Source organism: Coccinella septempunctata, chromosome 1 (assembly GCF_907165205.1).
Source record: "Coccinella septempunctata chromosome 1, icCocSept1.1, whole genome shotgun sequence".
Taxonomy (NCBI): Eukaryota; Metazoa; Arthropoda; class Insecta; order Coleoptera; family Coccinellidae; genus Coccinella; species Coccinella septempunctata.
The window spans coordinates 31,454,292-31,481,934 of NC_058189.1; the positions used below are offsets into that span (position 1 = coordinate 31,454,292).

The window sequence follows — 27,643 nt, forward strand, 5'->3', positions numbered from 1 at the left end:
TGTTTTTGATGGATGGAATATCAATAAAATAATTAGTTTCTAATTCTAGGGTTTCGGAATCTTCAGATAACGATTGAAATTTATTCTGGGAGGATTCTGCATTTCTCAATAATACTTTTTAGGGTTTTCACTCCCAATCTCTGAAACAAAATCAATTAAAAATAAAATAAACGATTTGCTCCTGCGTAAATTCTTGCACTAATTTGTCAAAATTGATTTTCGTCTGATGAAGGAATCTGATATAGATATCAGTCATTGAATCTTTTGTGTTATTTGGTTTGAGGGATGGAATGGATGGGCTTACATCACCAAGATATTCATCCTAGGGTGTGCAGTTTCTTCTTCTGAATCGAAGTGGTGTTGAGTTGATGATGGAAGTGAAGTACGATCCTTCGCCTACACGTAACTGACACAGGCTTTTTTTCTCTCAATTTCTTCTCGTTGTACGGGATTTGAATTTAAAAAAGAGAGAATTTAAATATTGGGGGCTTTTTCGGAGACGTCCTGAATTCAACGAAAATAAAATGTTAACATTTCCTTCCATTCACATTTCAAATTTGCTTAATTTATGGACACAAAAATTTGAAAAAACTTAAAATATGTACTGAGTACTGAGGACACTTTAATGTATTCCCGAGCATAAAACTAAAATGTATCACCTACCTTCACGGGAATTGAATTGTATAATCACTTACCCAAACTTTATAAGGGAATTGGACGAATTGGTGTTGATTGAAAAATGCTTTGGAAGTGTTTAAGTGTTTTTTGATGGTTCTTTCATTTAAATTTTTTATATTTTTCATAGTGCTTTCTTTTTGTTACTCTTATCAAATGTTTTTTTTTTCGATATTCATTATTCAATTGCATTTGTGTTGTTTCACTTTTTTCCTCAATGACTATTCCTAAGTATTGTATGATGTATAAGAAATAAATTATTATTATCATCTTTATTATAATTCTATATTTCCATCACCTATAAGAACATCTCAAAAAACAACTTAAATTATTATATGTACATATTCAAATTTCATATTAAATATTGAGTATTATTCAATCACATCAAAGGCTATAAAAAATCAGGATGGTGCCAGATGTGAATATCGCGAAAACAATTACTAAGAATTTTTAGTATTACAATGCAGTTCAGTGAATATGTATAGCTGATAATATATTAGTATTAAAACAATGAGAAACTGCTGGAACAAAAATAATGAAGTTTTATATTTGTATTAATGGCATGCGTAATAGTCTAGGTGAGTGTTTTAATTCACCAATCTGGTGGGTTGGAAGTTGTGTATAGTGAAAAGATATAAATAAAATAATCAGTTTTGAATTCAACCTTAAACCATTGTCAGTTGTATTGTGATTCTACCACATTATCGCTGAGTCGTTTTGATATTTCGGTCCACCATATTTTACCTCCTCAACTACACCAATATGGTGAATTGAAAAACGCACCTTCTGGTGCGACAATGTTTAAATCACAGAACGTAAGAGATATGAAAGTTATTTTATGAAAAACATCGTATATGGCGGAATGTATAATCGTTAATACTCAAAGGTATAAGCTAGCTCCTAACCCAACCAATTCAAGATTTTGAATTCTTTAATTAGTAACAAAACTTTGTTGAACAGAAGAAACTGAATCATTTTATTCAAACTAGGATGAGATGTTTATGAATGCACGAGTTTCGATATCGCTATCGTTTCTTTAGATGGTATCATCCAGTTTAACTATGGATTTTGATCCAGTATCCTCCACATCAATTCAAAAATTTGTTGATCTTGCACCTAATATAATGAAGTGGAAAATTTGATCATGAAAAATTTATTGTAGGATTGTTTGGCATATTTTTATCATTTTGAATTATTAATTATTATGTTCAACGTTTCTGCAAGCATTCGAAAAGCGAAAAAATATCTATTCAATCATACTTCATTCGCAAGAAATCTGACAGTATATTTAACCTTTTTGATTTGAAACAAGAGAACCCCTGAAGACGGCTGACGAATGCTTGTCGAAACCTTTGGAACATGATTCACAATTATGGAAAATGCACATTCAAATCATTTAATGAAATGATGTACGAGCACTTCTACAAAAGGTAGTGAGTTGAGTATATTTGTGAGAACAAACGAGAACGAATAAGCTAGTGGATACTTTTTTTATATCTAAAGGGTGTTTCAAATTACGCGGTTTTTTTTAAGAGTAAATAAAACACATAATTTGCATTAATTTTCAAAAACATTTTATAGGTAATTGAAGTATCATTTATGACATTTATGTACCAAAAATAATATCTGACAAATGGCCTCCTCTTGCAGCTCTACAGACGTCCACTCTTTTGTTAACATTTTCAATGATATTTTGACATAATTGAGGCTCTATATCACAAATGACACGAATAATTCCATCCTTTAGTTCAGGAATTGATTGTGGATTATTCTTATAGACCTGGCTTTCCACATAACCCCAAAGAAAATAGTCCAACGGTATCAAATCAATTGTGTCATTTGCAAAATGAGGTGTAGCGCCATCCTGTTGAAAGCAAATGTCCTCTAGATCAATATTTATTAATTCAGGCAACAAAAATTCGATTATCACCGAATCGGTCTCTTGAAATTTTTTAATAATTCGACCAACAGTGCTTTCAGATGGACGATTATGTAAACCATAAAATTCAAATAAAAACACTTTTCACAGTACGCTGATTTTCATAAAATAATTTAACAATTTGAACGCGTTGTTGTATCGTGTACGAAGCCATTTTTATAAATGTCATACATCACACTTTTTAAATGTCAAAATACCCAGACGAATTCAGTGCGCCATCTATATTTTATTTATTCTTAAAAAAAAACCGCGCAATTTGAAACACCCTTTATTATAATGGAGAATAATTCAGATTTATTAACATATGAATTTATGAACAATGCAATGTTACATAATTACAAAATTTCGACGATCCGAAAAATTAATTAATTTAGAAAACAAAATGAATGTTCAGAAATTATTCTGAATAATAAAATACTAGAACACCAAAATGCCCGATAATTCTTAGAAATTAACGGTATAATACGATTTAAATATTAATTGAAAAATGGGCTGAAACAGTTTTCAGGTACCTATATCCTGAATTTCTGTGTTTCTGGGTTTTGTATTAGGGTGCTTATAGGATCACTGGTCTTCTTGAAAAATAAAATTTCTATGATAATTTTCTCGAAAATACGAAGAAATATATATTCTCACTAGATCTACAAATTTTTCAGTAAATGTGAAAATGAAAGGACGGATGTAACAATAAATATGAATACTGATTGATGAACATGAAGATTTACAGAAATTGAAGAACAATTCAATATCCATATTGGGTTAGATTGATGAAGATAAGTATTTACAACAATTAGAAAATAATTAGCTCCACCTTGGGTTAGTCCACAGGGAAGATTGTAGTGGGCGTCCAATTTTAAATTCTTTGATACTGAGTTAAAAAACGTTCAGAACGCGACACCACAGAATAATTATTTTGCAACAGCTACTTGTTTTAATCATTCATAAGACCCTTGTATTTTATCTTCCTACTTTGAAACGAAAGAGTGATGAGTATCTCAAATTGTTTCAAAAATTTCAATACTAACAATTTGATGAAAAGTTACGATAATTGACTAGCACAAGAAATAGGAAATTGTAGGTATTACTTATTCTCCCAAATTTCATACTTCTGAAAACTTCCTATAAGTAATATAAGAATAATATAAGAAAAACTTCATATCACAGATAACGCACCAATTGCCTTATGGCTTGTAAGATAGAAAATCTGGTTCTCTTATGGCCGCATGCACCGTTTCATTAAACGAAGATGGAATACCATATCTGAACAAATCTCGTCCTTACAGTCAACTGAGGGAAAGGGAATCTTGGCTTCAGAACTGATAATGGAGTGAATAATATACTTTCTTCAAACTGTCGACGTTTCGATTCTGTTGGACGATTTAGTTATATTTATTACGATTCAACAACTTCATTCACATCGTAATACACATGACGAAATTGTCCTGAAAAAGACCTGACAGAATCATAGTTTGAAAGAAGTGAAGATCCCCTTCTCCTTTAAAGATTGAATACTTGGAACAAGTTTCACCAGGGAATTTCTAAGCAATGAAAATGAGTTGAAGATTTGTTCAATGAAACGCTGAATACGGTCATTAAAGGGAAGGTTGTGGACCTTCCCTTTTCCGCATCGTACGCAACGCACGGGTCGCATCGAAAGTATATTAGGACGCTTTGTATAAAAACTCATATAAATTCGTCCACTGATACGTATCGTACTGCCCGGATGCATCGCTTGATTATTTTAGGCGCGGTTCTCACTAGAGCGATACGATAAGCGATGCAACATGAGCAATCTTTTATCGCCCGATGCAACTTTTATCTTCTACAGTGCACATTCCTCCTTTTCAACTCAAAGATTATAGAGTAAGACCTAACCTAACCTAACTCTATAATCTTTGTTTCAGCTATTTCCAGAGGTTGTCTCTGGCTATTTCTTTTCATACAACACCTGTCAAATCAGTCCTGCAATAACTTTTCAGCGTATAATTCCATAAGCACGGGTTCTGCTCCACCAATTTCACGAAGGAAATAGAGCATTGCACGCCTTCGTCCTGACCCGGCACGATTCAACCACAGCCCTCTTAAACACAAGTGTTAAGAAAGCTGTGCTTCAACGTACTTGTCGAACGATACTAAGCCTTTCTGTCGCTGTAGCGACCCGGCATCTGTATCCCTCAAGCCGACGCGATTTCGATATTTATCGGTGTAGTAGTGCACTGAATTAGTTGCTTCCATTAGGCGCGGTTCTCACTGGAGCGATACGATAAGCGATGCAACATGAGCAATCTTTTATCGCCCGATGCAACTTTTATCTTCGCAACACACCAGTGCACACTCAAGCGATACGATAGCCAAATCAAGCGCTTAATTGCCAATCAATTACGAAATTCTATGCTACTTTTTCCGATTTGATTCTCAATCACCTTTCTGTCGCTGAAGCGACCCAGCAGCTGTGTCCCCCAAACCGACGCGATTTCGATATTTATCGGTGTAGTATCGCGATCGCTTCAGTGTGCACTGAATTAGTTGCTTCCATTACGTTTGCACGGTTATAAGAGATCGGTGTCGAATCAGGGTCGGGTTGCTTATCGAATCATCTGTCGCATCGTTTTACGTATCGCTCCAGTGTGAACCGCGCCTTACGTTTGCATGGTTATAAGAGATTGGTGTCGAATCAGGGTCGGGTTGCTTATCGAATCACCTGTCGCATAATTTATCGTATCGCTCCAGTGAGAACCGCGCCTTAATGCGATCCGTGCGTTGAGTACGATGCGGAACTGTGGACGCTTACCTTTATTCCACTCCATATAGGGTGTCTACTTTTAAAGTGGCCAAACTTCAAGGGGGGGTCAGACGAATGATTTGCAACAAAACATGTCATATAACACATGGTCGGAATGTTGACGGTTATTCTTCAATTTAACACTTCTTGATTTCACGAAATATTTCAAGTTTTTTCATAAACTCAATCATTATTCAGTTTTCCTGGTAGTCTCGTCAAATTTGACCACATAGTCGGAAAGGGCGTGGTAAGGAGATAAATATCACGAGTCTGAAGTGAACAAAATTAGTCCTATTTTTCCAATGGTTTTATCGATGAAAAATTAATAATTATGCACATGTTTTCTTTTCAGTAAAAAAATACCTCATTTAGTGTACTTTCAAATGGCATATCAACTTTTGCTTATCCTTTGCTATAATATCATAGCAAGAGAAAGATAACAACAAAAAGTCGAAAAATTCCGAACCTGAATTTGCTCTATTTTGAAGCTCTTCATGATTGAATCTTAATATAATTCTCATGAAAATTACCAATTTTTCTTGAATAAAAATAATAACAAAAAAATCAACTTAATTTTAATGAAATTGATAAAGAAAACAGAACTCTTATACATATACGAATACCAATTGTTCAAAATGTCCACCTCCTTGTTCAATACCTTTGACACATCGTTTTCTTACTGAATCTACAACTCTGCGAAGTTAATAGCGTTTCTGACGCTTATCTGCACAACACAATTTTATTCTATCGATGAGCTCCCCTCGAGTCTGAAAGCGAATTTGATATACTTTCTCTTCCGAAGTATTCCGGACATAAAAATCCAAAGGCGTAAGGTCGGGGATCCTTGGTGGCCATCTTACCGAACCGTACCTTCCAATCCATTGCATCCCAAAATATTCATTCAATAGATCTCGTACATTACGACTATTATGTGCTGGGCAGCCATCCATTTGAAACCAGATATTTCGTCTGTTTGGCAGGGGTATTTCATTCAATATGTCTTTTAAATTGCTTTGGATGAATCTAATAAATTCTTCAGCATTTAGGCCATCGGGAAGAATAACTGGTCCGAAAAGTTCTCCTCTCATGACTGCCAACCACACGTTGACCCTTAACTCATGTTGGAAATGGGAAACAATAGTCGCATGAGGGTTTTCTCCTTCCCACACATGTCTATTTCGCAAATTACTCAAACCTGATTTCGTGAATGTGGCCTCATCAGTCTATAATATCATATCGACCCCCTACTCTTCTAACTTATTCAGGTACCACCTACAAAATGTAAGTCTAGTTTCAGCATCTACAGGTAACAGATCCTGCATCTTTTTCAAATGGATGTAACTTTTTTTTTGAGTACTTTGTGTACTGTAGAATGATGAATCCTCAATGTAGAACCAACTCGACGAGTACTTGTAGTGGGGTCCTCTTATCTATATCTCGGACAGCTTGAAGTATAGCAGGTGCATTATGACTTTGCTGACTATTTCGACCACCTTCTCTGATTCGCAAACCATCGAATGAGCGAGCCTGTTTCACCTAATCGCCGAGACACTTGTACAAATGTCTGCCTATCTGGTTGTCGTCTGTTGGAAAAACGTAAACCGTACTCTCGAACCGCTGCGCGAGCATTTCCATTCGCATATCCATAAATGAACAACATATCGCCACATTTGGAATTTTTCGACTTTTTCGTTATTATCTAGCCATGATATTATGGCAGAGGATAAGCATCTAGCACAAAAGTTGCTACGCCATTCGAAAGTACATTAAATGAGGTATTTTTTATTGAAAAGAAAACATGTGCATAATTATTAATTTTTCATCGATGAAACCATTGGAAAAATAGGACTGATTTTGTTCATTTCGGACTCGTGATATTCATCTCCTTACCACGCCCGCAATAAGACTTTTTTCTGCACACAGACTTTCTTATTTCGTAGCAAATTTATTTTTCCGAATATGTGGTCAAATTTGACAAGGTTACAAGGGAAACTGAATGATAATTGAGTTTATAAAAAAATTGGAAATATTTCGTGAAATCAAGAAATGTAAAATTGAAGAATAACCGTCAACATTTCGACCATGTGTTATATGACATTTTTTTGTTCTAAATCACTCGTCTGACCCACCCTTGAAGTTTGGCCACTTTGAAAGTAGACACCCTGTATAGCCGGTTCACAAACTGAGCATTATGTTCGGTAATATGGTTCGATTTTACGATGGTTCAAGATCGGTTCAAAACACTCACACATTATTAATTCAGATTGAGCTCGAGCATTGCTCCTCACACCATTTCTGTTCAAAAACTTTGAACCGATTCTGAACAGTTCTGAATGCGAATCAGAACGAAGATGAAGTAACCTACATACATATCACGAGTAATAAGTGTAGCTTTGAGTTATTTTGAATTGAAATTATCAATGAAAAAATCATAATAGCTGATGATTGAAATACTGATAGGTCATTATCTGAGACCTCTAAGGGGTACACGTTGACTGCATTATGTATTTTTCAAGATTCGTTTACCGTGCGGTATCGGTCCCCGGAGACCGATACCAGACCTCTGGTGCGGTATAGATCGCCGGTGACCGATATCTAAAATATTTTTCAATGCCATATTGTGTTAGATTCCTCGAACGTTACCTTAAAATTCGAAAAGTCTTAGCTTACTTTATAAATTCGAAGTTTTGAGCGTTCCGAAAGTTATGGAGTTAGCACATGAGGAAATATTGGATCTCACTTCAATCGCACCAGAAAAGAGATTCGTATTGGTCCCCGGGAACCGATATCGCAGTCAACGTGTTGAGGAAAGTCCAAAAGAGAGGAACAATACATAGAATTTCCAGTGTCGTTCAACCAACCAAATCGTTTTGAATAAAGTCAGGAAGGTGAGATTCATTCTACATTGAAACACTGTAGCACGAATAGCTATATTATTATACTACTGAATAACTGCAGATCAGCCCATAGATCAGCCTTGTAGGTATATTCACCATTATAGGCTGATTCGCCATTCGTCTGTAGCTCGGGCCTACGACCCTCGCGATTCGCCCTTTTATAAATGGGGGGTTCATAGCTGAAGTGAACCAAGTCCATGCAGTCTAGTTTTGATATAAATGAGTTAGAAGTTGTTTATCACCAATTAATTCAAACGTGAATTCTTTAGATTTGTGTGATGTGAATGTAAGCATATGCTTACATTCTAGTCTTTTAAAATCTAAAAAAGTCACTTTTGAATTAATTGGTGATAAACAACTTCTAAACCATTTATCTCAAAACTAGGCTGCATGGACTTGGTTCACTTCAGCTATGAACCCCCCAAATATCTAGGCCAAAAATGTTATTCTACGAGTCCCATCGATTTAAGGCACCCCGTTCTGTGATGGCTGCCAACACAACGTCAAAATTGACTTTAACCTATGAATTACGAACTGACATTCATTGTCAACGTTCACCGAATTTTCTCTGGTCATCGATAGAAATTTATAATTTTGTGAAATGTTACTCAATTGCACATTTTCTCACGCATTTTTGAGTTATTTCCGATAAGCTTGGGAAAATGAGAATAGAACACCAAGTGGGAAATTTCTTCTAGCAGCCGTTGCTTGGACGCTGGGGGCACGCGTATAAGTTCTATTCAAAACCCCGCGCGTTCTTTCACGAGATCTTCCCGAAATCGATTTTCTTTCAAGAAATTCCGATAGCCGCTTCGCGGCGACCATGGGCTCTTCGGAAAGCGCGTTTCTTCATCATCTTCAGAAGTATAAAAGTTGAGCTTAATATTAGTCGTTACATACCTAACATGTCAAAGAAGAATTAACTATTATTCTAGTCATCAGGTTCTCTAGAAAGTAGATATAGTAAACAAGTCCTTTCTATTTTTTAATTATCTTGATGAGTTTCCTAAAGGAGGCGGTCCATTTAGTCCGCGTTAGTTTGGCACATTCCGATTCATCCAAAGTGGCTGGTGGGGTGTACGGAGAAAACTTCTCCCTGGGCGTGGAAGCAGTCATGGTGTAATTGGTACATAGGTCGGAAGAGAATCCCGAATCACTCTCGAATCCTTAAACATGCAAAATCATTAGTGAAAATAAAAGGAATTTCCACTTACGAATCAATTAGTAGTCAATTTGGACAGAGTTAAAATAAGTTTGAATTTTTATAAATTCAAGAATATACATAAAGAGAATTATATTCATTTGCGTATCACCCGCCTATATAAATATAGCAAAAATTACGATCTGAATCAAACTTACTATCTCCTATTACTGAGGGTGCCTCAATAATGAATAATTTTCAAAGATTATTAACATATATTATTCCTTAATGCAATAAACGGTACAAGTTGAACGTTTCCGCGCTTCTTCTCATCACATTAGCGTTTGAAGCATTTTAGGATGAACGCTACCATCTCTGTTCTGGGGCCAGGTTAGCACTTGAGTATTTCGATAGATGTCTTGCCAACATTCAATATAGTCAGGAAATTTCGAATCTTAAGCCCGTTTGCAACAGCCGAAATTATCTAGTGAATTCGAACACCGTGAGTTCTCCGCGGTTCTTCGCCGTTCAGTTGCAAACAAAATAATTTCTGCCCTTTTCTTGCCAAAACTCTGTAGAGAATTCTCCAGAAAATTTTCGGCTGTTACAAACGGGCTAAACGGAAAAAAGATTTAAAATATCGGTATCTTATACCGACGTACTGAATATATACACTAACCCTACTTACTAGAACAAGGCAAAATAAGTCATTTCTCATTGATTCAAAGATCAATGTACTAAGGATATTTTCACTAATAGATCATCAAACCAAAGATCTTTGAAGTAAGCCGTCTTCGCATAATGCGAGAAATTTACGCATCCCTCGATCAGCCCACGGAATGGACCATCACCCAACAAGATAGTATTCAAGAACGACCCATCGACCAGAATAAGAACTTCCTCAAGACTCATGTCCATTTAGAGAATACGTGGCCGGAGACTTATCTCGAACACGAGTACTTCAGGGACGATAAATTCGTTGAAGAGGACTCTCTCTACGCCCCCGTTTCTTTTCGACTTCGTCATCTCACGGGTTGCTTCGTTCCCCTCTGCTCAGCCTTGCCTCCCAAAAATCTCATTAACCGTCTTCTCTGGTGACTAATCAGGTTGGCCCGCTTCTTTCAGTCCCTCGTCGTCCAGAACTCCTCCCATCTCCGACTGGACTCTCACTAGCGCCTCATTTCCCATCGCTTAGAAAAGTCTCACTTTTTAATACGGGAAAAAACGTCTCCTCTTGGCCGCTCTTCATGAGAGGTCTTCACAACTCCTCAATGTTCGCCTCAAAAAAATCCTCGTCTTAACAGTGAGACCCTCCTAACCAACTTAACCGGAGCGTTTCAGGGCTTGACCGCTCTTGGCCAATCCTTTGAGTCATGCGGTTTCCTCTTGATGTATGTCATCACCAAGCAATTGGAGTGGACGTCATGACGTCACCATTTCCTTACGTAGAAGAAAGGAGTGTGGAGAAGGGAATTTGTTTAGAGACTTACGGCCGGTTTCATAATCAAACCTAAAGCCGCTTAAACTTTAAAGCTTCCTAGTAAAAATGACATTAAAGGAAGCTTTAAGCTTAAAGTGACTTTAAATTTGATTATGAAACTGGACGTAAGCTTTGAATACTGATGGGCTTCTTTTCCTTCGACCAAAAAACCTCTTTCCATCTCAATCAGAATAAATTTTATTCTGAAACAAAAAACGGGAACGAGAAATAAAATGTAAATAATACAGCCTTCATCAAAACTGATTCGAAGACATGATGATAACTAAAGCCAAAAGTAAGTACATAACTTGTTCTCCAATTGCACTGTGAAGAATATCATATCTGCGTCGAAAATCTTCTGCTGATTTTTGTGTATCATTCTCGTCGTTAGAAATCCTTTCAGTAAATTAATAACAGTCGAAACCTTGCCTTTTACGGCAAGGTCTTGCGACCACGTCCGGTCTTCCAAGTGATGATACTTCTGTTCTTCAGTTATTCGAGGAACGCTAAAGGACCCTCATGTTGGGGAATCATCTCATATTGATATATATTATCAGTGGATTTTCATTAGAAAATAGGTAAAAAACCAGAAAGAAATTCATTAAATTTCTGACACTTTATTGACAAACGGTTACTTTTTACGGACGCAATGCCACCTTGTGCCTCGTTAACCTAGCCATTGATCAAAAAATGCGCTTCGTCTCTAAAGATTTTTCGGCTAAAATTGGGTTCCTCTTCCAAACGCTCCAGATCCCAGTCAGCCAACAAACGGCATTGTCAATGGTTGTTGACTCTGAGCTTCTGGGTAAGTTTTTATCTTGTACGGGTGCAAGCTGAAGTACCGATGCAGGTATCTCCTGTCCACGTCGCAGACAGCGGCGGATCTGGCGTTCATTTGACGTACAAGTGTTGATTGTTTGCCGATCCGGTTATCCCGAATCTGGCCACCAAACGTTGGAGAGTATACTTCGAAGGGCCATCACGTCTGCCGCAAAATGGGCGCAACGTTTGCACAATTGAACAATCAGTTTGATAATAGAGTTTTATCATCGCTACTCAAGCATGTAACTTGCCATGGTGATTTGGCATCAGTGACTGAACAATAAACAACGGATTCGACAGACCCATTGAATTTTTTGAATTCGATAATTGCAATACAATATACATAGGAAGGAGTGGAATAAGCATAAACACAAGAATTTATGAACATCCTACTAGTTCTAGAGTTGAAAATAACAATAAGTCTATTTTCGGTGGAAATTCAAAGAAAGAAAATCATACAACACGAAATTACTTCATAATTGTGAGTTTGGTAAGCATTTAAACATCCCTAACATTAAGACACTAAATGCAAATATGGTCAACGGCTTTCAAGACTCATTCAGGTTATTCGTGAAGGTGAACAATATAAATGGTTCGAGCGGTAGTTCGGAGTTTAGTCTCGATGATTTTGGACACAATGGATATTTTGTCTTTGTCCGCTGTTAATTTTCTTCAAATTTATTTTAAACATTGAAATTTTGCTGCATTTCTGTAATGTTGTTTCTACACCAAACAAGAAGATCAATTCCCTTTTATTCTTTTCCATGCATTATACATTCACTGTCACATACCTCTTCTTGATTGGTAACGCGCTGCCTAGCCTTTTTCACGATTTCTGGATGAAAATTTGAACTTAGTTTTGATGGCAATACTGCGATAGTTTGTTTTGTGTCATCGATTTGTTTATGTTCTTTACTCGAATCGTTGATTGAAGATTTTATTTAATATCTGACATAACTCTGTATTCATATTGTAAGTTGGCATGTGCTTTTTAGAATCAACAACCTCAACATCATGCTCCATTCAATGTTATTGATTTATCTATTCTACATTTTCCAGGTGGCTTTGAGAATGGCATATTAGCCCAAACATGTCAGCCTGTATGAATTGATAAATAGAGAGTTCAAACTATATGGTGTATTAGACTTTTCTCCTTCCCTCCTGTCAACATCGACCCAACCCTTTACGTCACATTAGTAAGAAATCATTCGGAAGAACCAAATAATATTTTTTTTTTATAACCTTTATTGAAATTTACAATCTACTTTTCACAAGTAATAAGTAGATATGGCGAAATCAAAATGTCGTGTAGAAGTTATCAAACTTATTGAAACTTCTTATTCACACTTCAATTGAAGTCAATTGGCCATGTTTTCTGTATCCTTTTTCTGTTGAACGGGTTTTCCGCTAGTAGGTCTATGCAGCTGTTTTCATGTCCTTCCAGATTTTGTTGATATTTTTTTGAACGTTTTTCTATCTCATCAATAATGAAGGGGATTTTCAAATCATTATGTATGGTGAAGTTTGAGACGTACCATGTAGCATCTGTTAACGCTTGAAGGATTGAAGCCAGTACATTTGTCCAAATTTCATATTAATTTGGGTCTTCTTAGCTTGAATGTGTGGTTTCCAGGTGAGTCGTTGGTCTAAGTGGATTCCTAGATATTTGGCTTCTGTTCTAACTGGGATTTGGTCCTCATTTATCTTAACTGGTGGACATATGTTTCGTTTGTTGGTGAATGTGACTTGGACTGATTTTGTTTCATTGATGGTAGAGCGCCACTTTCGATACCATTCTCCAGTTCATTCAGATGTTCTTGGAGCTTTTCGGAAGCTGTAGCTGCGTTTTTGTGGACTGTGAGTGTTGGCTATGTCGTCTGCAAATGAGGCTATCGTCGTGTTCTGATTTCTGGAATGTCTGATGTATATATAAGATAAAGCAGTGGACCCAGTATGCTTCCCTGTGGTACTCCTGCTTTTATTTCAGTTGGTTCAGATAGAGCAACACCCTGTTTCACAGCAAAATATCGGTTGGTAAGGTATGATTTCATAATTAGATAGTATGGCTGTGGGAGGAGTTTTTTCAATTTGAAGAGTAAGCCATTATGCCAAACCTTGTCAAACGCTTGGGATGAGTCCAGGAATACAGCTGTACAGGATTTATTGTCTTCAAGGCTTCTTGATATGGTGTTCATCACACGATGTATTTGATTTTTCCAATAATTTGCCCAAAATTGGTAGAAGGCTTATGGCCTGTAAGATCCCACGTCGTTTACAGGTTTGTTCGGTTTATGGATCATTATTCCGGTATATTTCCAGATAGTCGGGAAGTAGGAAAGGCTCATCATACGGTTGAATATAATGTTGAGGAGTAGTATAGCCTTTTGTGGCAGTTTCTTCAAAATTTCTGCAGTCATCAAATCGAAACCAGGGGCTTTCTTATTTTTTAGCCTTCTTATTTCTTGAAGAACTTCCTTGGGTTTGAAAGGCTTTATGGGGAGAGACATCTGTCACGCAACATCGAGGAAAGACTCAACTTCTGTTTCGTTGTAGCCTGGGTGCGGATCATTCGGTTTGAGTACTCTTGACAAGTGTAGAGCGAAGGTTTTTGATTTCTCCTCATCGGAGTTGGCCCATTCCCCAGTTGTCTTTCGGATTGGAGGTTTTCGTGTTATAGGTCTCTTATACTTTTTCGTGGCTTTCCAGATGTTGTGCTCACTGTTGTTGTCTATATTTTGAATGTGGTGTTGAAATTGGGAGTTGTAGTAATCTTCAAGAGTTTTGTGTAGTTTTCTGCATAAGTGATTATAAATTGTTTTATCTGCTGGGTTACGGGATATTTGCCATCTACTTCTAGCTTGTCGTTTTTCAATTACCAGTTCTCGAATTCGCAGTGGTAATTTCTTTTCGATATCATCCTGTTCTGATGGGGTTGGTGTGGATTCCCAGGCTGCTCTCTGAATTATTTCTGTTAAACACCTTGCAGCTTCTTCGAATTCTTCCGTTTCTTTGAGTTCAATGTCTAGTCTTATGTTGTCGCTTACTATTTGTTGGAATAGTTTCCAGTTGGTTTTAGACGTTGTGGGTGTACTTTTTTTCTCCCGGACATTACAGTTGTACTTAAGGTCATCAAGATTGGTGAGTGATCCGATGGTAGGTCTGCATTTGGTTCAGCCTGCATATAATTCCTATTTATTCCATTTGTGACGAAGAAGTCTAGGATGTCTGGTATTTTGTTCGGGTCAGTTGGCCAGTATGTTGGTGTTCCGTACGAAACAACTTGAAGATTTCTTCTTGTTATCACCTCCTTCAGGTTGCGTCCTTTAGGGTTTATTAGCCGTGATCCCCAGTGGTTATGCTTCGCATTCCAATCTCCTCCAATTATGAATCTTCGCCTGAAGTTTTGGAAAATCTCCGTATATTGGTTTGCGGTTATATTGTGTCGTGGTGGTGAATAAATTGCTGATATGTCGAAGCTCCACGTTTTTGTGTGTACTGTTATATTTGTAGCTTGTATTCTTTCTGTGACAAAATTTGGCAGTGTATTGTGTTTGATATTGCTCCGAATAAGTATAGCTGACCCACCCTGCGCTCTAACACTTGGATGTTCGGCAGAATATGTAGTATAGTGTGGGATCTGGAAATACGTTTTTTCAGTGAAGTGGGTTTCTGATATGAGCATTATGTCTATTTTATATAGGTTCATAAAAGCTCTGAGCTCGTTTTTGTAGTTTGGAAGGCCGTTCGCGTTCCATGAAGCTATACGGATGAAGCTGTTGAATTTTAATGAAGTTTATTCACGAGTGTTGTGAGCAGATTGAGCATAATCTGATTCTGGTTCATCATCAATAGAATGGAAACTATTCATCATGGTTTCTAAGGAAGAGTTTTGTCTCTGAGAGGGTGGATCTTCATGTTCGTTATTTCACTGAAGGGCTTGGGCGTAAGACATTCCTTTTGGTTGTTTGTTTGTTGGTTGTTTGTTTGGTTGTTTCTTGGTTGTTTGTTGGTTGTTTGTTTGGTTGTTGTTCTGTTTCTTGAATTGTTTCTGGAATGTTTTGTTGTCTGTCATATTGCAGGGGGTTTTTATTGTTGTTTTTTGTTTTTGATATGAGTTTATATACCTTATATATCCTTTGTAGTTGGACGGATGATTAGCCCCACATAATGCACATCTTGCTGGAGTCGATTTTGGTTTCTGGCAAGTTTTAGAATCATGCTGATTACCACATTTTACGCACATGTATGCTCTATTGCAATAAGTTTTGGAGTGTCCATATTCTTGGCATCTAGTGCATTGTATAATTTCTTTTTTTCTTTTTGGAGGTTCGATGATTATTTTCTGATTTAAGATGAACTCCAATTGGTATATGTCTTTATTGTTTTCTTTTGGTTCCAAGTCCACATAAAAAAGCGGAAGTGGATTTTTCATTCGATCTCTTATAATGCTGATGTTCCTGACTTTATGTCCGTGTTTTTCTATGTCTGCTTTTATGTCAGTTGTTGGAATACTGGGATGAAGGTGTCTGACAACTACCCTGTAGGCTCTGTCTTGTTTAATTTGGTAGGTATGAAAAATGATATTTTCTTCTCTCAGGAATTTTACTAGTTGTCTGTAGGTTTCCTGCTCTGGGTGGTACTTTTTTCAGAATTCAATTCCTGTCTGCATGCTGTTAAACAATTTTCATATTATTATAATTCAGAATCGCCGCGATTCGAATCGTCGTTCGAAAAACGCCAAAAACCGATGTGTGTGGTGAAAAACCGACGATTCGGAACGACGGTTGGGGAGAGTACCTGACCGGTAATTGGGGGGTCGTAGGTTCGAATCCTGGTACTTCTTTCATAATTCAATTCCTGTCTGCATGCCGTTGAAAAAAAATTCATATTAATCTTTAGAATTTGCCACCAACGAATTTTAGCTAATTTACAAGTCGAATTGGATTGAGATAAACGTCGAAAATACCGATCATTAAAACATAATCAAATAGAATTTCGAATTCTTTATATAGTTATATATCATTCTGATATTATACTTCAATTGAATTTATGCCCATTTTCGAAATGAAACGTACATCGAAATGCACTGTATTTCATTTTCTTCATAGATTTTCTGTAAAAATCATCAAAATGAGTGTGATTTAATATTCGTATACCTGCACACAATCATGCTATACCAACCTCTCATACTACTAGAAGTTGCACCTAGGTTACTAGACCCATCTGGCTTGTCATGGTCAAATGTTGAGGATAAAGTATCCGAAGAGTCGTCTATGTAGGAGATGCCCATTTCTCCAAACGGAATACTCAATGAACCACACTCACTGCTGTCTTCCTCATCGTCATTTGCGTCGTACAAGGGACAGAACCATTCAGAAAGACTAGCTCCCTCACCGTGAATGGGAGACGGTGGTGGTTTTATTATATTACGCATTTCAAGAAAAGGGGTTTGCAAACATCCCAGGAGTTTTTTGCTAGAATAAAAATAAATTGTTATCAAATGTGATCAACAGAACTTTCAGCGTTTCACTGAGCTCCGTACCAACATCTAGAGTCTACTCGGTAAGCCTAGACGCAAAAATTTCATTGAAAAAATGACTGAAGAAAGATTTTCACGCGATGACAAGAGCGGCAGAAACTAATCGACCAGAGAATACATAGCATATTCGACAAACAAATTTCAGCGCCATCTGGTGAGCAAAAAAACGGTAGCCCCCATTATCTTAGTTCGACCTTCAGCCGGTACGATTCGGCTGAGGCGCTAGAATCGAGTGGCGTTACCATAGAGATCAAAACTGATATCGTTGATTGAAATCCTGCATAGACTAAATGATTTTCAATCTATGAAATATTATTATTATTATTATTAGAACTCTTTATTGCTGTATTAATATTTACAGAAGTGTGTACATAGACAATGTGCAATGGGTGGACATATTGCCAAAAGCGATGTCTTCCTGCCAACCCTCATAACTTGGATTTTCATTAGATGTAGGAGTTCTTATAGATATAATCCGAGGAAAAAAAATTACAATATAATGGTTGTGTTCCTGTTGGTATAAAGGACGGAAGGCTGGAGGAAGGGGAAATGAGGAAGGTATCCGAAGGAACAACACATACAAAAAAGAAACTAAAGGGACCGCAACAAGTGTCTTTTGAGGCTCAACTTGAACGACGTGAAAGTAGGTCTACGAGATATCTCCACGGGTATCCAATACCAGTGTTGAGGGAATCTTACAGAAGAACAGTGGTGTGAGTGGATATGATAAAACGCACTTTTTTCTGCTATGGTTTGTCGATATCATTTGCAAATTTGAAGTCGATCCTATGTACAGTTTTTGAGTCATCGAATTTTTAACATTGACAGGTGTCAAATCTTTGCTTCTAGGGGGTGTAAGTGGATGCGATAAAAAGCAGTTTTTTATGCTATGGTTTGCCGATATCATTTCCAAATTTGAAGTCGATATTATGTACAGTTTTTAAATACACGAATTTTTAACATTGACAGGTGCCAAATCTTGGCTTCTAGGGGGTGTAAGTGGATAGGATAAAAAGCACTTTTTCTGCTATGGTTGGTCGATACCATTTCCAGATTTGAAGTCGGTCCTATGTACTGCTTTTGAGTTATCGAATTTTTAACATTGACAGCTGTCAAATCTTTGCTTCTAGGGGGTGTAAGTGGATGCGATAAATGACATTTTTCTGCTTCATTGCGTCTATTAATCTCCTGAATCTCCATTTCATGAACCATTTTTCAAACAACATTGACAGTGAATGATGATGGGTGTTTTCAATATAACTTTTGAAATTCGAGGTCGATCTTAAGTACATACAGTTTTTGAGTTAACCTGTAACTTAATAATAATAGTTCTCATATCATTCTAGACGCGAGAATTCATGTTTACATCGATATCCGCTCAACTGTACGGTGGCGTACGACGAATTCAAGGTCAAATTCTGCTATCTCATTCGGCTGTTTTCACACCGGTTCGTTTTATTACGTAGTATACCTTTTTAGTTTCATGCGGAGGGTAATTTCAGTGTTCAATTTCAATTGTTACAATACCTACAATTAAATAGTTTTGTTTTTTTTTTATCAACTAATTCTTTATTGTTTGATTCATCACTACCTTATGTAGTCTCTTCAGTCTTGTTGCAAATCAATGAAATATTGTTGTTGAATAGTTACATCACAAGTACGACGACGCAAAGTCTAATGGGGTTCAGAATTTCAAATCGATGATTTTAAAAACGCGCTGCGCTAGAAACAGTGTCAAAGAATTTCAGATAGGGAGTTGGACTTTGATATTTACATGGATTTTATTTCCATAGAAACTTTTTCGTCTAACGTGAACTTTCGAATTTTACTTACCACTTTTTAATATTCACTTGTACAGATACCTCTTGATCAATGGTTGAAAAATATTAAAATTGAATCATTTCATATGTGAGTAAAATTGGTAGTACTGTTCGTTACAACATCAATGTATTGAATAATAATAATAATAATAATAATAATGAATGAAATTCACATACCTGGGCAACAACACCCAGAAGACATTGATACTGAAAGCCCTTCTTGCAAAGCAAATGAGCCTGAACACCAGGACGATAGGGAAGAGCTCCACCGACAAGTTGACTCTGACATGAGGAAATACTTTGCCGAACTGGAAGGAACAGATCCTCTTCATCGAGTAGCACCTCCACGACTCAATACATCCAAGAAACTGTCACTTACAATCGACATCTTGAATAAGGACGTTTTACCTGAATACCTACAGAACGGAAGTTCATTGGAATATCTGCATCTAGTTTTTCACTGTGCAGCGCTGACGACAGCGAAAACCATAGGGGCAAAAATTCGCCAAACGAACAACGATGGTCCAAAATTACACAAATTACACGCGCCAGCATGGCAGAAACGTCTTCAACACAAAACAGAAAGGCTAAGAAGAGACATTGGACGACTGACGGAGTACTTGAACGGGAATCGAGGAAGAAAGGTTGTGAAAGCTGCCAAAGATATCATGGACAGAAACAGGACACACACAGAACGAGAGACGGAGAATGCTACAGCTCACCATTGCCTCGACACTCTGAAGCAAAAATTGAGTCTGTATGCAGAACGCCTGAGGAGATATAAAAGCAATTATAGCCGGAAAAGAGACAATAATTCATTCGAAAAGTCGGAAGAATCTTTCTACCGGTCACTCACATCGTCGGATGGAGAAAATGGAAAATTACCACCAAAGGAAGCCATTGAACAATTCTGGACCGAACAATTATCAACGAAACCTCAGTTCAATGGAGATACCGGATGGATTGAAGATGAAAAATCTGAAGCTATAAAATATGAGCCGATGCAGCATGACATGATCACAATTGAAGAAGTGAAATCAGCTATCAGAGGACTGCACAACTGGAAAGCACCTGGGCCTGATGGATTACAGAACTTCTGGATCAAGAAACTTTGGATCATGCATGACAAATTGACCTCCGCAATAAATGATGTCATTGTAAATCCTGAAAGAATGCCAGTATTCCTTACACATGGCACAACATACCTGTTACCTAAAGACCAAAGGAATACAGAAGACCCATCCAAGTACCGACCGATCACATGTCTTCCAACGATGTACAAATTAATCACATCGTGCATATCAAACCGAATTCACAACCATTGCGAAAGAAATAACATCATCGCCATGCAACAGAAAGGATGCACCAAAGACAGCCGAGGGTGCAAAGAACAACTAATAATAGATTCAGTTATCTACAATCAAGCGTTCTCCAAGCGAAGGAATCTTTACGCTGCGTACATAGACTACAAAAAAGCATTCGATTCTATACCTCACGAATGGCTATTGACGATCTTGAAGATTTACAAGGTGGATCCCAATATTGTTAAGTTCCTGAAAAACGCCATGTCAACCTGGCGTACTAGTCTTCAAATGAAAGCAGCAGATTGCTCCATTACAACAGCACCTATTCCAATAAGACGCGGAATTTTCCAAGGAGACTCGCTGAGCCCTCTGTGGTTCTGCATGGCCCTGAATCCCTTGTCTCATAGATTGAATTCTACGGACTACGGATTTTCCATCAAGAGCGGCAGTAGAACTATGATGAAACTGAATCATCTCCTTTACATGGACGATTTGAAACTCTTCGCATCTACCAAAAAACAAATGCAACTGATGCTGAAAATGGTGGAAGGATTCTCGGAAGACATCAAAATGAAGTTTGGACTAGAAAAATGTCGACTGCTAAACATAACGAGAGGGAAAATAGAAGATGGTACGTTCAAACTCAAGGAAGGTGCAGAAATTGAAGCATTAAAGGAAGGAGACACATACAAGTATCTAGGCATAAAACAGGCAAGAAAAATCAATCAGACTCAGATGAAGAAAGAATTAACGGAGGAGTTCACCCGAAGATTGAGGAGGATAATGAGAACTGGTCTTAACAGCAAGAATCTGATAAAAGCGATTAACACCTACGCTTGCTCGGCGCTGAGCTATTCATTTGGTATAATCTCTTGGACGACCACCGATTTAGCAGCTTTACAGAGAAAAATAAGGACGATGCTGACTAAACACAATAAACATCACCCCAAAAGCTCAATAGAACGGACAGAGCTGCCACGACATCTTGGGGGTAGAGGAATTGTTGATTTGTCCAACCGTATGTCCCAGGAAATTGAAGGACTTCGAAACTATTTCTTGAGCAAGGCAGCTTCGTCAGAACTCCATCGAGTAGTTTGTGTTGCTGATACTTCTACACCGTTAAAGCTACACCAGGATCACTTGGAAACCGTTGAACACTACGCAGAAAGTAAAATGCAGAAACTGATTGGCAAATCTTTGCATGGGAGGCACCAGAAGGAGGTCAACCATGATTACGTCGACATATCTGCGTCGAACTACTGGTTGACTTCCGGAAGGTTGTTTCCTGAGACAGAGGGCTTCATGCTCGCCATCCAGGATCAGGTGATTCCAACAAGAAATTACATGAGATACATTGCCAAGGATGCCTCAGTGGCGGACGATAGCTGTCGTTATGGCTGTGCGACACATGAAACTATCCAGCACATCACCGGGGGATGTCAGAAGTTCGCGGGCACAGAGTACAAAAATAGACATGATGCTGTTGCCAAGATTCTTCACCAAGAATTGGCACTAAAACACCAACTTCTAACTTCGAAAAGGGTTCCTTATTACAATTACCATCCAGATGCTGTGCTGGAAAACGAACATCACAAGCTCTACTGGGATCGCACTGTTCTCACAGACCGGAAAATAACCCACAATAGACCAGACCTCATATTGCTCAATAAGGATGAGGACACAGCACTATTCATCGACGTGGCAATTCCAAATAATAACAATCTTCTAGATAGACACACTGAAAAAATTTCAAAATACAGAGATCTCGAGGAACAAACCAGAAGACAGTGGAAGCTGAAAGATATAAAGACCATCCCTATTGTCATTTCATCTACAGGCCTGATACCGAAGAAACTACTAGAGAACTTGAGAAAACTTCAGTTGGACGAAAATATTTATAAAGTCATGCAGAAGGCGGTACTGCTCGGAACGGCGAGAACTGTACGCAAGTACATGGGGAATGCAGAGGAACACCGTCTGCTCCGACAGGAAGTGCGGGTGGAGCAGGAATCCAATCTACAGCAGGGAGCCGAGGAGCGACCCGAACCCGACCACCACCACGAGCCCGAAAACCTGGAAAGGGCTCCAACAGAGCTTAATCCTTTTGATATCTGAGATATCTGGGATAAGTGAATTTTCCTCTGGAGAGGAGTGTGAAAGCCGCAAGGCTAAAGTCATAATAATAATAAGTCATTTATTTATTTAGAAGAATTGAAGATTATTCCGACCTGCAGATCTTGGGCCGAGATACTAGCGCACAGAATGCAGAAGGCGGTGTTGCTTGGGTCACTGCATATCATCAGATCCCATGAACTCTAGATGCCACTTGCAGCTCATCACTTGTGTTAAGGGACGCTGCAAGGGCCGGACGAAGAACTTTTCCGTCGAAAGTGTGAGGGGTTTTTAGTGAGTAGCCAAACAAGATCTCGGAGTCTCACACAACCTAGAGTGCGGACCCTCTGGGCGCCCATAAAGGGTTTTCCCCTCACACGAAGGAAAAAAAAAAAAAAGTCATTTATTTCAACAGGCAAATGCCCAGTTACAGAAAATAACATAACCTAGCATAATGAAAGAAACCAAGCTACATTGCTAATAACAAAAATGAAAAAAAAACAAAATTGAACAATATTATACCGAGACTAGAAATATGCAATTGAGAAATCAATCAATATTGCAAACTAAAAAAAAAATCAAAAATTACAATGGCATGGAAACAACGAACAAAAAAAATGAAGAAAACAACCGCTAAGCGGCAAAAATAATTATACACAAATAAACACCTTGAAGACTTAATTCAACCCTAATATATATATCTGCTAACAACAGACGCCAATGTGTCAAAGTGAATGTCACAATCTCTCGCAATCGAGTTGAAAATAGACTCAATGAACCAAATGGGGGACTGTATTAAGGAATTGGTCCTCGGGGTCTGCAGATGGAATAACTCCACAGCACGAGATGCTGCTCTTGGAACGCCCTCGATCTCTCTCCTTCCCTTTAGTGAAACAACATTGAATCGATTCAACAATATAGTATGGTCGAGTCCTCTTGGTGCATAAACTTTATCCTCCCTCCAAGCCAAGAATTTCAGGAATCTCCTCTGTACCGCCTCAAGATGGTATTCATGGCAATAATAAATAGGACGCCAAATTATGCTGGCATACTCCAACTTGCTACGAATAAAGGAATTGAAGAGAATCATCAATGTTGAACTATTACTGAAATACTTGCTATTGCGTGCGATGAATCCATATGTTCTCGAGGCAGACGAAATGAGTTGGGAGATATGCGGGATGAACGAAAACTTCTGATCAAAGATTACACCAAGATCCTTCACCCTATCAACTCGAGAAAGGACCTGGTCCCCGACGACATAATCATACTTCAGAATATCTACTTTCCTTGTGAAGCTAACAACACTACACTTTGGAACATTCAAACTCAAACGATTGTTTTTACACCAATTGACAAGATTATTAAGTTCGAGCTGGAGTCGAACACAGTCATCTACTGAACGAATTATGAAATACAACTTCAAGTCGTCCGCAAACATCAGATGCGGCAAGACAAGGACATCCATCAGGTCATTCACGAACAGAATAAATAAAAGTGGCCCTAGATTGGACCCCTGAGGTATCCCAGAAGTGGGTATAAAGTTAGATGATCTTATACCTTCAAGATGAACGAACTGACGACGATCAAACAAGTATGAACGAAACAGCTTGACAAGGCTCTCCGAGAAACTGAACTTGTTCCACAATTTCCACAACAGAAGCTCATGTGCGACCCTGTCAAAGGCCTTCTGAAAGTCTGTATATATTGCATCAACCTGACCAGCAGAATCAAGAACCTCGCAAATATACTGGGAAAATACAGTCAAATTGCTCGTGCAAGATCTCCCAACCATGAATCCATGCTGCTCAATCTTAATATGGTTCCTTATAGCTGGATATATATTCTTGTAGACAATAATTTCAAATAGCTTGGAGAAGTTTGATAAAATTGAAATTGGTCTGTAGTTACCAACAATGGAGGGGTCCCTTTTTTTTAAGACTGGTACAATCTTGGCCAATTTCCATGCTCTAGGAAAAGTAGCCTTACGGCCTTACGGATAGACAAATCTGTCATTCTGTGCTTGTTTACGTTTCAATATTCTATCTGCAGATAGCGATTCTTACTGGCCGCAGCGATCTATCCCTTCCTCTGAAATGAGGTCAGATTGACAATCAGAGATAGGAACTTTCATTATATATGCGCCTATCTGCGTTTCAAAGAAATTTGAAGTAAACCATCGATTGTAAAAATTATCTCCGGTAGTTCAGTTTTTTGATCTGTCGAGTTCGAGCAGTAAGGGGTAGAGATAAGCGTTGGAAATTGCTATCAGGGTGCATTTCAGTGCTTTTTTCTTTACAATTGAATTGTAATTAACTTTAAAAAATGGATTATTTGAGTAGCGACATGGAATTATTAGAGATGATTGATGATGAAGAAAGTGAATCGGAAGAGACCCAAAAAATTTATGAAGCACGAGTTGATTACATGATTATTTTGAATGATTACGAGTTCACATGTAGAATTCAACTGAGCAAAGGTGCTGTGAGTGAATTATTGGATTTAATTAATCCATATTTGAGGGCGCAATGTGGGAAAATTGAAACCGAAGAGTTGAAGGATTCGGTCAATCTTCTCCAACTCTCCTCTTTCAATTTATTGTTGGTAGCATTAATAGCTCTGCTGGTAATAACCCCATCAGCTGCTACAAATTGTACCAAACGCATGGCCTCTTCTTTAGTCATTAATTTTGATTTAGGCTGAAAAAATCATTGCCTTCAGAACTTGAAATTAATGAAAAATGAATATCGATAACAACGGCGCTTTTATTTGAAGGTACTCACGGTTGAGGAATTCATTTTCAAGTATTGCGTGTTTGAGAATCTCGATCAACAATTATTGTGATGTATTTATTGCCGTATGCACCTTTCATTGAACGACGTTTAAGCATAGAATCTCTATGGGAAAAAAAGACACTAAGGAATTGAGCTCGTTTTGAAATGGTGCATACGGGTATGTAGTCATACACACACGATTAACCTTCTATACATAATATTCAAATATTTACACTTTCTAACACACTCCAATATCTCACCGCTAGAAATGAATTAATGATGTAAGGTCTTATATTAGTGTTCTGTGGTCTGAGCCGAATAGATTCCTATCTATCCTTGCCTTGAGATAGATAACGTCAAACCTTAATTGTGAAATGCAAACCATAGATAGATAACTACAAGGATAGATAGGCAGACAAACTGGAGATAGCGATCTATCCCTTATCTTGGATAGGTTATTGAAAACGGCCGTTACTCAATATGAGATTGAAAATATGGCTCAACGGATGCGACACTGCATAAATACAGTCCTTCACAATAAAACTTGGTATCCCATCTGGACCAGATGTAAGTTTATTAGAGAGTTTCCTGGCAGCAGCAATTATTTGAACCTGTGTTATATATCCAATGTGTACCGCGTCCGGACCACCAGCACCATCCACATCACATGCGTTACAGTCCACAACGGGATCATAAGCCGAACGAAAATAATCAGCAAAGGCATTGGCGATCGAAGTGGGTCCGCAATAAGTTTTCCCGCTGTCTGTCATCTCACCAGGAATTCTGGAGTTACCCCTCTTGCCATTAATAAAAGACCAAAAAGAAGAGGGATCTTGTGGAATTCTATCTTCTGATCCCCGAATAAATTTCTTATGAGCCAATCTAATGTCGCGCTTGATGGTCCTTCTCAATTCCTTGTATTCAGTTAAATAGAACTCATCACCATACTTCTTGTAATTACTAAGGGATTTTTCTTTTTTCAAGATATTGTTAATAATAGTCGAATCAAAGTAGGTAGGGAAACGTCTTTTTCTTTTGATTTTAAAGGGCACAGTTTGCATGAATATATTATTCAATGTTGCGTAAAACCTATCACATGCCACATCGACATCCTGAGTAGACTCAATAACATCATCCCAACTTGCATCCAATATCATTCGGTACATGAGCGGAAAATTTGCCTTACGAAAATTGAATTCTTTGGTGTTCACAAAATTCACACCCATAGAAGGAACACGATCCGACCAACTGGAAACACAGAAATGCATCGGAGGGTGCTGTGGATCAACACTCACAAGAGAAAGCTCATCATCAGAGACCCGACACTGAACATTTGAAAATACTAGATCCAGTAGTCTACCATTATTATTAACTAAATTATTAAACTGATTAAGGTTGAGAACCTCCGCCAATACCCCCAAGGATACACATTTTCCATCCGAACTCGAGTGGTTTACAAACTGGGGCGCATTGAAATCACCAATGATTAACACTTTCTTATCAAATGCTGATACAATAGTCGAAAGACAGCTTATAAACAAATCAAATGTTTCAACATCAATTTTAGGTGGTATATAAACGACGATAATAAGAAATGTCAGTGGTCCCTCTTTAATTTTGCAGCCAACCAAGTCTATACATGGAACCAAATTACGCAACATTGAGAAATCCACGCACTCCGATGAGTGCCTGTTATGGACAGCTACAAGAACTCCACCTCCGGTAGCACAACCCGTCGAACGACGATCCCTGTCACATCTGAATACAGAATAGTCATCCGGAAAAAGCTCCGAGTTGAAAACACCACTCCCCAACCATGTCTCACTTAAACAAACTACATCAAAGTCACTAGCGGACACCGAACAGAATAAGTCATTTGTTTTTGAATTAAGTCCACGCCCATTCTGATAGTAGCAGTTAATCCCAAATTCACTGTAACCGGGCGAGACTAAATTTTCACAGGTACAACTGTCGGAACTCCACGGACGAACCTCATCTGCACGCTCTCTCCACCAGCTTTACGCTTCTCCAGATCAGACTTGACATTTTGATAAAATTCCCGCTGTCGAGGTGTTTTATCCGATGAAATCGAAAGCCGCGAATATTGGGGACTATTTTTGAGAATCTTAGAGTTTCTGAGAACAGATCGCACATCAGCAGCAGATGGTAGAGTAATCTTGACAGGTCTGGGCTTATTTGAATTTTTATTGGGCTTACCAAGTCGCGCTACTTTCAGGCCGCTTATATTGGAAATATTTTTCGATAAATGAGTTATAACCTCAGCAACCTTACGATCATCTCGAACTCTACATTCCTGAATGTGAATGAGAACAAGTCCATTTGAAAATGCATATGATT

General features: G+C 38.0%; 1 protein-coding gene across 2 annotated transcripts in view; it reads right to left on the reverse strand.

Annotated features, from left to right (window-relative positions):
- Positions 1-928: 928 nt before the first annotated feature.
- LOC123322614 (rootletin-like) overlaps positions 929-27,643 on the reverse strand; it is a 46,168-nt gene continuing 19,453 nt past the window's right edge. Inside the window, exons 7-9 of one of the 2 annotated variants that reach the window (XR_006539180.1) lie at positions 16,918-17,210; positions 9,194-9,459; positions 929-1,791 (exon numbers count right to left, since the gene is read on the reverse strand). Coding sequence is in view for 1 of the 2 variants with exons in the window: in XM_044910569.1 (XP_044766504.1) it covers positions 9,272-9,459; positions 16,918-17,210 (481 nt within the window). In the remaining variant the exon portion in view is untranslated. Of the gene's footprint in view, positions 1,792-7,475; positions 9,460-16,917; positions 17,211-27,643 lie in introns of those variants that run through there. The other variant, XM_044910569.1, reaches the window with a different exon arrangement.